The 12,658-nt window shown below is 43.1% G+C and overlaps 1 protein-coding gene across 4 annotated transcripts in view; it reads left to right on the forward strand.

The window, feature by feature from the left end:
• The window catches only part of magi2b (membrane associated guanylate kinase, WW and PDZ domain containing 2b), an 88,146-nt gene that overhangs the window by 33,420 nt on the left and 42,068 nt on the right, over positions 1–12,658 (forward strand). For all 4 annotated transcript variants that reach the window (XM_030097154.1, XM_030097150.1, XM_030097151.1 and 1 more), the window contains exon 3: positions 9,502–9,621. In XM_030097154.1, the coding sequence (XP_029953014.1) occupies positions 9,502–9,621 (120 nt within the window). The remainder of the gene's footprint in view (positions 1–9,501; positions 9,622–12,658) is intronic.

Consider the following 12,658-nt stretch of genomic DNA (forward strand, 5'->3'; position numbering starts at 1 on the left):
AGCGTGATGGCCAGGGGACTTGATTGCTTGATTGTTTACGCTGGTCAAGCCTTTTTTGAAACACACACATGCACACACACACACACACACACACACACACACACACACACACACACACACACACACACACACACACACACACACACACACACTGTCGTCCTGTGTCAGTCAGACTTGACATGACAATATTCGAATAGAAGAAACATTCCACCTGATTCAGCCTGATTTCTCCATGTTTCATTTGGTGTGAAAAGTTTTAATTGAATACTTCTTTTTTTATTTTTTTATGTATGAATCCTTCTAAAATGAGTTTTTTCATGTTCCGTTTTCCTCATTTAAACTTTGTGCCTGAACAGGTCCATCCATCACAAAACGGGGATGTGACGGCAGCTGAAGTACACAGAGCTGTTTGATTCTTCATTTGTTTGATCGAGAAGTCAACCAGTGAGGGCAAACTGAAACTGATGCATAATTTGCTCTAAATGCTTTTGACAGTTTGGAATTATGTATTTTATTTCACAGCGACATAAAGGTTCAATGTGATTTTTCTCTACGCCACTTTATAGGGATGCACATTGATATTGATACAACAATATTTTCTGCCAATAAACACAAAAAAAGCGGCATCTTTATCGGCATGAAGCATCGATGGTCGTATGTCGATTTGTATACAGGAGACTGAATCACCTCCAGCCCACTTATTCAGATTTATTCATATGGCAGCTGTTTTATGCTCTATAAAGTACATTTTTATTGTTCCTGCAACTATAAGTGGTTAATGATTGCAAAGCATTTCATTCTTTAGTTATTGTGAAAATGTTATGAGATAAAGAAAGCGTTCTCAATTCATTCTTTAAAACTCTCTTTTGGGGAATTTTCATGATTTCATGCAGCAGTTGGTCAGTCAGTTTCTGTGGTGTGTGAGCTTACTAGTCAACTTTATAGGATAATGTCTCCCTTTTTGACAAACAATTAAAGGTTTCAGTTACCAGACAATAACGCACAAAATCGGTTATTTGTAGCATCTGAAATGAATAAAGTTAATGACCTTCTTTGCCTTTTGCGGTTCTAAAAATGCGCTTTTATATCCATTCCATCTGTCCACCCATCTGCCCACTCATCCTTCCATTCATCCATCCATCCGTCCATCCTCTGTGCCGCAAACAAGGTTCACTGGACACCCAAGCCAATCCCAGCCAGCTAACAGACCTAGTTAATTATAAGTTACCAACATGTAACACATTGAAAATTGATGACCATCACAAATTTGCTCAAGAGACATCCAAAAACAACATTTACTGTCATTTCAATTAGTGGAGTCAGTCAGTGTTTGGTGTTTTTTGTTGAGAATGGCTTCATAGGATTAACTGACCAACAGATCACCTGTCCATTCAAACACTGTAGGTTTGAATGGTTTCTGAAACGTACAGGATTCAGGGTTGCAGATAAAGTTGGAGTCAAAGGAATACTTTGACTTTCATGGAAACAGCATTATTCACCTTTTTGCTGATAGAGTTCGATAAGACGATCAATAGTTGCTGCTCCAGCATCTTGCTAGCTGAATTTAGCAGGGAGGCGGCCCGCGGAAGGAAAGACGTTGGCTGAATCTCTCCCAGAGTGACAGAGCCCACCTACTAACACGTCTGAAGCTCACCAGCAAACAATTGGTATCAACCAACAATGTATTTGGAGTAGCTCGGTACAGTGGGTGATGATATACAGAGCTATTTGAGTTTCATGAGTTTTAGCTGGCTGTATGATGGTTCAGCCAATAAATAATCCAAATCGTAACCTCCTAAAACAGTAAGTCACCTCATTCACTTTGTTTTCCACTTCTTGTTTGAAGTGAATTAATGACCTGAAGCTGTTGTGTGACTGTCTGTCCCTGCTGACCTGTCCAGAGTATCACCTGTCTTCACTGGTGAGTGCAGCAGAGGAAAGGATGTGTTAACCAAATACAGGTAGTTGTTTTAAAAATCCGTAAGTATATAATGGAATGAGAAAATATTGAAGACTGACTTACTTCTACGTTACTGAATTGTTTTTGTTTTCATCAGTTGAGGATTTCTTTATGTTTTTGTCTCAGAAATGTGACTCTGTTGACAGGATTCAGCTACAAAGGGCATAAAGAGAAAAGTTAAGTGATTTTGTAACTGATCTGGATTGAATAAACCTGGCTGCTCAAACCAGTTCATCTGTCATGCTTTATAAAATTAACACAACCAGGGATCGATTTTTCAGGTTGTGGTGACAGTTTGAAGATGCACTATTTTCATTGTTCAGATTCGGCTTACTGGTTATCAATACATTGTTCTGTGCTTTGAAAACATGAATACTTCTGTTAGTGTCTACTTTCTATGCAGTTTACACACTGTGACAATGTTGCTGTTGAAGCTTTCATACCGGTAAAGCCCAGCTGAATACAACTGAGTGTCAAATTTGGATGCTTACATTACCTACAGTAGATCTACATACATATTTAATGTCTGCAGACATTAGCTTGTTACTGAATATAAATACACGTTCACATGACACATGGCTGATAATGATCAGTTCTAAACTACTTGGCCAAATTCAAATCCTTTTTTGGTCGGATTCCAAAATATTCCACTGAAATTTACAGTAATCTACCTTCAGCTGTTTACTTGTATTCATATGAAACTGTGCAGCCCTCCCACACTTTCTTACTGCTGACCCGCCTGCTTCTGTAAAGGCAAGGCAGCGTCCAGCCTCAAGGGGGCTTTACACCCGAGAGGCCACATCCACGTGCAGCGCTCCCGTCTTGCGGCTCCCGTCAGAGTCCAGCACTGGTTGAGTCGCTCTGAGCTAACCAGGTGTGAGCTCTCAGTGGTCAGGCTGTGACAGTAATTGATGAAGTGCGAGGCTGCGGCGAACGTAAACCTGCAGCTCCGCGGAGCAAGATGAGCTGAAGAGGCGGACCTCTGACACCGTAACGAGTAAAACGGTTGTATATACAAAATGACTTGTCACATCTGACATAAATATTATTTCTCTTCGGCTAATATAGATGTTTCTCCTTGTTACCATGGCAAGTCTGTGTTGCCAAGCACTGACGTGTTGTCGTGGTAGCAGACACGACTGTCAGAGTGTTGCCATGTTGTGTCGCTGCATCATCTGTGGCCTCAGCTTTGTAGTGTAAATAAGTGTGTGTGTGTGTGTGTGTGTGTGTGTGTATCATAACTCTTGTGTAGACCCGCTGTCACACTTCACATCTGCCAACTGGGAGGAATAAAGGAGGAGGAGGAGGAGGAGAGATGAGCAGTGAGAGAGAATGATACACGAGACCAAAGTGCGAGACATGACTCGAAAGAGAGACAAAGAAAGGAGGATGACAAAGGGAAGGGGCAGGGGGATTTAAAAAGATCGAGAGGGAGTAATGAGGACATAGCTCACAGAAACAAATGGATGGAAGGGCAATGCAGAAATAAGGGGAGTATTATGAAAGATAGATAGATAGATAAATAGATCGCTCTACAGTTGGCTTGGTGAAATGTATGCGTCATTAAGCACAGTGTAATATTAGATTTCAGTGTAACTTGATGAGAATATCAAAAAGTCGATTGAACCCCTCCCTATGCTGATCCTCTTCACAGTCTTAACCACTTTTTCCTGCTCATCACAGCACCTTCAAGGCTCATTTATCAAACAAAGGTATGTGTGGTGGAAATGGTGTAAACGTTGCTATTTTCATCGTGCCATGTGTCCGTCGCGTTGGAATGAGCATTTGGAAATCAATCTACCAGAGGGGGCTGCACTAAATCAACATGCCTGCCAAGAAGAAGAGTGGAGTTCTTCGTACAGACAAGGAGGAAGTCAATGATAACTACGATGGCAGGAGGTGGCACTAATCCTGATATTGAGAAAGAGGCACGATTGGAGGTGGCGTTGCAGGCGACAGTGATCTGTGAGGCCATTAAACACCTTGAGGCATGTTATACAGCTGCTCTTCGAAAAGCTGTTTGCCTCGAATTTCAACACGACCACATGGCTGCCAGTGGTAGCGCCACACTTTGGCAAAAAGAATCTGTAATTCTCACATAACAGATGTATAGCTTCGTGTACATCTGGAGAATAAAATAGCGTGCCTTTGATTGTTTGCATCAATCAATCTCCCCCATCACCAGCAGCAGCCATCTTAACCACTCTACCCAGCAGCTTTGACCAGAATCCAGTAACTCAGAAACTTATTTCCTATAAACCTGTCATTGTGTCCTGCAAAGTTAAAGAGGTGAAAAGAAACATATCAGATTTATTGAATTAGCGTCAATCCAGGTAATTAATGCATCATTCTTCGCTCTGCATTAGATTATTAGGTCAGATTGTTATTACATTACTCTCAAAAGACTTGTGTTGTCACATCTGGCTCTACGTGTAAATCCTCTCCATTGGGTCCACCTGAAGCTTGTTGAGAGTGTCATGCTTGTTCACCTTTTGCAGAGTATTTTTAGGTGCTGTTACATCAGTTTTAGTAACAAGTCCTCTCAACTCCCACGGCAGCCTGATGTCTGTGATGGATGAGACGCAGAAGCCCAACAGGGGTTTGTCAGACAAACACAATCCGCATATAGAGGCTCAAGAGGGACTGTGCGTATCCAGTTTTACTCAACTGGGTTTGTTGCACAGTCCAATTACCGTACAGCTGTTCCCTGTATGATACCTACAAATGCTGCAAGACATTTTTCTACACACATGCCTCAAAACTCCAGAGGGTCATATCTGTAGCTTTGTGTCTATAGATTAAAGCATTAACTATTAATATGAAAGACACTCTTGCCTCGCCCCTCATCACCTCCTCCTCCTCCTCCTCCTACTTGTTCCCACACAGACTCATGCTGAGACCGTATCATTTGGCCAACCCCCTCCCCACTCTTTATTATGATAATGATTCCATCGATAGTCTATTTTTAGCTCTGAATCTCCACCGCTCTACTTCTCCCTCTCGGTGACTTCCTGTCTAATTATACAAACACGCGTATGAATACATGCGCGCATTCTCAAACACACTTGCAGGCTGCTGTGGATGCGCCGCAAGGTTAACCAATCAGGCCTTCTCTCTCCTCTCACTGTCTCCGTCTGTGTTGCTGCCTCTCTCTCTGTTTTCTCGACTTGCCACTCCATTATTTAGCAAAGGTCTTTGTGGTCTTATCGTCTGACACCCTGCTGAGTTATTTCAGAATATCAGCTATTTTTGCTTTAGCTCTAAATGCACTTTCCTTGTTAGGTTTCTGTGTAATATCATACACACACACACACACGTTCTGTCATGGTTTGAGTGGAGAATACCTTCACTCCCCGAAGTGGCAATGCTGAAGCTTTTCTGCGTTTTTATAGATTTAACTCATTTAAACCCTAAATCTCTGTGGCACTCATATTTCCACTGGCAGCGTCATCTCGGAGAGGTTTGGCTAACATTGCCTGATTGCAATGTAAAGGCCAATTTTTGGCTCACAGCCAACTTTATCCTTTATTAGCGAGAGCGTGACATCCAATCAATAGTCAGCAGCAGCAGTGTTTTAGGCTCAGAGAGAGCTTCACTGCTTCCCCTCTCCTCAGCATATTTTTGCACCTGTGCATTGAGCCCAGCTTTGTTCGACTCATTTATTAAAGCTTTTTATGGATTTTTTGGGGCCATGTGCAGAGAATACAAAGAAAGATTCCCCTGAACTGAACTGAAGACATGGCAGCACACATTGATGGGCATCCTTCAATTATGATTGTACTCTTTATATTCTGTACTGGGGAGTTTTCAAGAATAACAGAAAGAAAGATAGTAAGGCAAAGATAGATGAACACTGACAAAGGTAGAAAGAGGGGAGCGAGGAACAGTGTATGGATTTTTTTCAAGGGGGGGGGCAGCGGTCTTTTAAATAAAAGGTCTGCTTCACAAGCATTTAGTGGGAGGAGAGGAGGGAGTCGGAGCTGACGGTGAGGAAAAAAAACATGTAATGTGCTAAACCAGTCTGAGCAGAAATGTGTGAAGAGAAGGGAAGAGAGAAATGAAGAACAGTTTGCCCATCACAAAGCTAGATAGGCAATCAATATTCCCAGCTCAGATTCAACAAGACGCTCTCCCTCCGTCTCCCTCCCTCTCTCCCTTCACTGTGTCCACTGAAGGAAGCTGTGGGAGAAGGCCATCAGCAGGTCATCAGTATTCCAGCAGGCTCTGCCCACTCTGGTGTGGGCAGCAGAATAATTTCATTCTGATCTTACAGATCAATAGCTGTACCCAGTGGAAGGCGACCAAGCCCGCCTGGCGGTCCGAGCCTCTGCAGTATTCAGAGGAGCGCTACACATGCCGTGGATGACCCTGTTGAGGATCCTGTTAACCTGCAGTGCAGCTCATATATTGAGGCTCACTCTGAAGGTCTTCAATACTTCTTCATACGTCACTCTTAACAGATAGCACTGAGAGATAAATGTTTACCAAACGGCAGATACAGTGACCACCTTATGACTGTCGGCAGTTTAATGCACTCTGATGCAAAAGCTTTTAAAGAATTCATTGTCTTCGTTGTACCCATAAATATGAATATACGCTGAGTCAGAAGAGGGATGAGTCAACCTGTGATGGTGAGGATTAATTTTATTAAACCATATAATGCAATGCACCTCACTTTATAAACCAGAGCTACAGCCTGAAAAATTACCATGGAGTAAAAATCAATACCTGTGAAATTGAGGGAAAAAAATGTAAAAGCTCTACTTTAATACCTCGGTTTGCAATACGTTCTTCTGACATTGAAACAGAATGCAAAAATACTTGTGCGAGCCTGACACAGTATGAGTTCCAGTAAATAATTTTCTTCATATAAGAAATGTGGATTATTAGAGGTATTGCATTAGCACATATATTAATATTTACAGTTTGGGTGGTGTCTGAAATATGGGTGTGAAAGCGAGATTTTGCCCACTTTGTGGCTTTTTCATCAGTTTTTATGACACATCGACACACTGTATATGGCTCTGTGCAAATATTTTCAACCAGCTGTAAGTACGGCATTAATACATTTTTAAATCAATAAACAAAAGTAAAAGTTAATGAACAGAAAGGAAATTCACATGCCACCTTTGGCATGTAAATTGCATCATTTGTCCTTCTCAGGACAGAGTTTTTGAAGGAGCTCTGTAGGGAAGTTTTTCTGGTCTTTTTGGTAAACGAAAAGACCTTCAGTGGAAATAGTCTGGATGAAATCACACAGTCTCTGCCTGTGCCTCCAGAATGACCCCACCCTGTTGAGATGGACTGTCTCTGGGAGCCACTGTCGCTTCCCGGATCCAAGGCTTACTTTTCTGTGTGAAATTAGTCAAAAACAAAACCTTTGAAATTTAAAGTTTTATTTAGCCCTAATCCATAGCAACATGAAGACAGATATTACTGTTGGACATGAGCAGCATGTATATCTCTGACATTTATGTCAGTTCGAAAAGTAACATCGCTACTTTACGCTGTAAAAGAAAAACAGCCATTCACAACATATTCAACTGGCAATATCAGAGGAGCGTCTTCATGTTGTGATATAGAGAAATAGGAGGTTTCATCAGATGACTTGAACAGCTCTTTTTAGAAAGTACCATTTTTTTTTTCTTGAATGAATAAGGTATTTTGTTTGTGAGAGCTTCAGCATAAAAAATCAGAAAAGAGAGGAGGAAAAAACATTTTTTCCTTTAAACTCCAAATTAGTTTTCTGTGCCAACAATCCTTTCTGGAACTGCAGTAGTGTCCAATTGGTTTCACATCACAAAAATGCAGATGGATGCTTTGACCACTCTTCTGAGATAACTTAAATGTAAGTTTGGTTTGGCCAGTCAACTCTTGCATAATTTAAAATGAAAGTGGTGTGACTCTTCTTTTAGCTTTGAGTAGAACAAACATTGTAGCATGACCCATTTGGCTTGAATATGACTGTTGCACATGTGCAGATCGCAGTGTCAGTGTTGAAACAATGTATTGTGCAGCTCCGCGTCTGACCAATTTGGTGATCAAAGTCAGACTCTTTCAGAGAGGCACACACTCACACAGACACACTGCGGCTCATACCTGTGGGGTTGCGGATTTACGGGCTCCTGCTGGGCTGTGATCAGCTTGGAGATGGGATTACTGTTGGCACAGTGGGCACTTTCTCACCGTTTAGAGTCACAAAGACAAACATGCACACAGCAGCGATAAATACAAGCAGGCACACCTTGCATGGACAGACCGAAAGGCAGGACGGTTTTATAGGCGCGCTGCAGTTGTCTGATAGTCAGGGCATTATTGCCCCGCTCATTAGATGTTGTTAAGCTTCGGTCTTCACTCCCAGTAGTGAGGTAAATACAGCCGGGAATGTTCAGCGGATGCACTGCAGAAGCAGAGTGGTGACAGTTGATCAATGGGGATCTAACGATTAAGATATCACAGTCTGGGAAGAGTTAGAGGATCCTGCAGTCCCCCCTCACTCAGTAATGTGCATATGTGTGATGATACTGTAGTGACTGCACAGCACATCCACCACCTGCTGCTGTAATCTCCCACAGCTCGCACGTCTGCTGTGATACTAGTAAGTGTTTTATACCCTCCATTCATACCTGATCACATGCACCCCCATGTTTTCTCTGGCCTTCCCCAACCTGGTCAGCTGATCACCCGCCCAGATCCGCACTCGTTGGAACGAATCTTTCAGTCTTTGGCAGCTGCACAGCCGGATCACTCTGACTTCGCTCTTAGCATGCGGGCCTCTGAGCCCTGGGAAAAGCTCAGAGACTGTTCTCCCTCTCCACGCCAGACCAATGACTGTTTTCAGGCTTGATCGATGGAGGGAAGGAATCAACCCCAGCAGACTTCACTGAGCCCGGGCTGAAAGTCCACTTGGCAGAGACACAAACACAGCACCTCATTAAACTCAAAACTCCCAGTGCTGCCATCGCACAGCCGAGATCAGGCGCTGCAGCGCTGATGGAGATCTCTGGAGCAGTGATGCAGGAAGGCTCTAATTGCTGCATGCTAATGTGTTACCGCTGCATTCCTGCTGTTTCGACAATAATTCGTTGGGCACAGTATTGTGTGCTGCGTATGGAGGTTGGAGTTATGCTTAGTAACTGCCGTATTGAGTCACTCATTCCTAAAACAGCGCCGGGTCGGGAACGCAGGGAACGCATGAATGGCGGCATGCAGTTTGATCCTGCTCTGCCTGCTCCTCTCCAGTTGTCTCTCACTGTCTCTCACTGTCACTCACATGCAATTGTGTGAATGGATTTGGCTATCACAAGTGATGACTCCTCAGTCTGCCTCTTCTGTTCCATTTCCTTTCCCCTCCCACTTCCTCTCATGCACTCTGTAGCCTCAGATCTGCCGTCTTTTTCTGTCCGGCCTTCTTTTTGCAGGGCTCTTTCTCTGCCTTCCTGCTTTTTCTTCTCAAGTGCCCTATTTGGCTCTAATGACCTCTCCCTCTTCATTTCTCTCTTCCTCTCTCCCCCTTTATCTCCCTCTCTCTCTCTCTGCAGGTACCACAAGGCAGCCTAAGGAGGGGGAGGTGCCGGGGGTGGACTACAACTTTGTGAGTGTGGAGCGTTTTATGGAACTGGAACAAAGTGGAGCCCTGCTAGAGAGTGGAACCTATGAAGGTGAGCTGTCTGAGCACCGCGGACAAAATATTCTGCATCTGTCAGGAAAATGCAAGGGTTCAGAGAGTGAAAGTGGGACGTATGTTTCAGCTGAGCTGTTTTACTATTTTCGAAGTTACTTTACCTTTTCACAGTATAATATTTGCTTCTTTAATTACAGGATGATAGGGATAGGTGATGCTCTTATACACAACTACAGTGAACAGCATCCTCTGCATTAATATTCAGCAGAGTTTTAGCTTTCTCTCAAGGCGTGTGTCATTGTGTGTGTGTGCACATGCATTCGTGCGCGTGTGGTTGGATTAATGCCATTTTCAAGTCATGTCAAGTCTGTGCATCTCTTCTTCGCTGCACTGTCAGAGACATATCTACAGATGGGGGATTTGCTGGTTCATTTCTCCAGAAGCAATTTTGGTGTGCTTGTGCAGCCGAACACACACACACACATTATGTGTGTGAATGTGTGCGTCTACAGGGTCTGGGAACATGTTTGTGTATGTGAGTGTGTGTGTGTGTGTGTGTGTGTGTGTGTGTGTTTCAGATTTTTTGTTCCATGTGCATGTCACAGATGTGTGTCCCTGCGTGTCTACAGTGTATGTTTTCCCTGACGCTGAGCTCACTATAATACCCACCGGAGTGAGCTGTCTCTTTCTGTCTGCCTCGCTGCACTGGAGGTACTGCAACTCATTTTATCCACAAAAAAAAAATAAAAAATAAGAGAGAGGACTCCTGGAGGAGCAGAGTTCGCTGAGAAAGTAATTTCCTGAGATGCTACTTAATATGGGCAATCATAATGATGTTTTTGAATGGGGTGAAAATGCATGTTTCTTCATCGCAAATAATGTCGATATTATTAGAAAAAAAATAGTTATCAGCTGCCATGATAATAATGTGAGCTGCTAATCGAGTTCACTAATGTACCACACAAGCATTGCTTGGTTTTGCTACGTCTGACTTTAAAACTGCTGCCGTGCTGCATGAAGTTTCTAAAATTTGAAGTAAAATGACAATATGACAAGAGTTGTAGCACCTGATATATCAGCTCTCAGTCATGTGAAAATATGTCTCCTTGAGGTCCAGGTGCTTTAGCTTATTTTTTTGATTTCTCAACTGTACCTACAGCTGGTCCCCCACTCTCTTTTCAGTGTCATGTCAAATCACAAAAGGTTGCCTGTGCGAGGGCTGCAAAAGACATTAATACGACATTCATTTTTATAGTTAAAAGGTTTTCTTTGAGCTCTTAGATTCATCGTATTTCTAATGTCAGACAAGAATCCAGGTTATTGACTTCAGGTCATGGCTCAAACCACCAGTTCAGACAGATCAGCCTCCTGATTCTTAAAGTTCACGTTGTCTTCAAAACTCACCCAGACCTGGTTTAAGCGTGACTTGAGTCCACCTGGGTTCCACCACCTGGAAGTGAGTTTGTCGAGGTATTACATCTAAAGAGGAGAAACTCAGCTAAACCCTTTTGCTGTCTCAGACGCAGGTTCTGGTTCTCAGCCGCAGTCTGCTGCTTTGGAGTGAATCCAAGCTGAAGGTTTATCTCTGGGATTAAATAGCTTTCTCATGTTGGTAATGTTTATGTATACATTTCCTTCATCAAAACAGTGACAGCCACCTAAAGATAGTCTGCAATCTAATCACCCTCCACCGCTAGTTTGTTGTCGTGTTTATCATTCAGTGTTGTCTCCTGTGATTCGTTGATGCATTGGGTTCAGGTTCATCCAATCACCTGAAAGGCATTTTTCAAAGGGCCTGTTTTTTTTTTTCTTTCTAGTCTGTTTCTCACAATGATTTCTGAGATGAATCTTTTTTTAAAAAAAAACATCTGGTGCGTCAGGTTGGTGTGATTCACCCAGCTGCAAATATTCTCTATCAGAAGATGAATTGCCCTCCATTAACGCGTCATTCTTGTACATCTGCTCCCAGTAGTGTTCCTCTTTACAGTGAATGCTCTACGTAACAGAATGGCAGCCCAGGGAAAGGCATACGACTTTTAATAAAACTGAGCTGTTTTTGAAGCACGTTTTTTGGGGAGGAAATAATTGATTAAAAGCATGATTCACTCTTAAAATGCCTGCTAGAAGGCAGTGAAGGAAACCAAAATCAGACACAGAGTCTGGAAACTCTTCAAGGTAACCGCACTGCATGTGGGTGTGTGTGTGTGTGTGTGTGTTTGTGTGTGCATGGCTAAGTCCGTACAAGAGCTTACGTTCGTGATGATGTGAGATGAGTCACAGCTGAAGGTGGATATTGAACCGCACAAAAGCCAAAAAGCCTTCGGGCGCATTGAAGATGCAATGAGCATCTTGTTTTCAAACTCAGCGTGCTACACGAGGAATAACTCTGACCTAAACTTTCCCCAGCGTGCTCCGTGTTTTCTGTCAGCTCTCACAGGTGGGCGCTGGCTGCCTGTGTAGTTTCATACTCGTGTCTTTGTTTACATGTGCCTGCGTGCGCACTTTTATATTTTGGACAGGATGTGGTCCTTCTGCCTGGCGAGCAGCAGGGTGAGTCTGCTTACTGAGGAAACACAATGGAATCACTTCTCATATCTTTTCATCTCATGCTGTGGAGCAAACTGATGTCTGTGGACTCTTTACCGCTGAACCTCCTTTTGTTCTTTATTGCTGCCTCCATCTTTCTTCTCAGCTTAATTCTTGTTCTCATGTCTTTTCCCCGATCTCCCTTCTGCGTCGTCAATGAAACCCGCATGTTTATCACAGTACCTGCTAAGTGAGCACACCCAGGAAGGACTGCAGATGCAGAAGAAAAAGCAAAATCGGTCACGAAAGGTCTAGAGAGAGCATCCATCAATAATTTACTTATAGATCTGTGATACACGATAATAACCCTGCTGAAAATGAAACTCCTCTGTGTATACTTTGCACCTCAGGAACAGTTAACAGCCCTGTGCTTGATGACCTGAGGGGCCAAGAGGGTTCTTACGGCAAAACACATTTGTTTTGTGGTTCGAAGTCAATTGGCAGATTTATAGATAAGCAGCACCAGCAGCAGCAGTGCTTCCGAAGCA

The sequence above is a fragment of the Salarias fasciatus genome, chromosome 7 (assembly GCF_902148845.1).
Source record: "Salarias fasciatus chromosome 7, fSalaFa1.1, whole genome shotgun sequence".
In the NCBI taxonomy this organism is placed as follows: Eukaryota; Metazoa; Chordata; class Actinopteri; order Blenniiformes; family Blenniidae; genus Salarias; species Salarias fasciatus.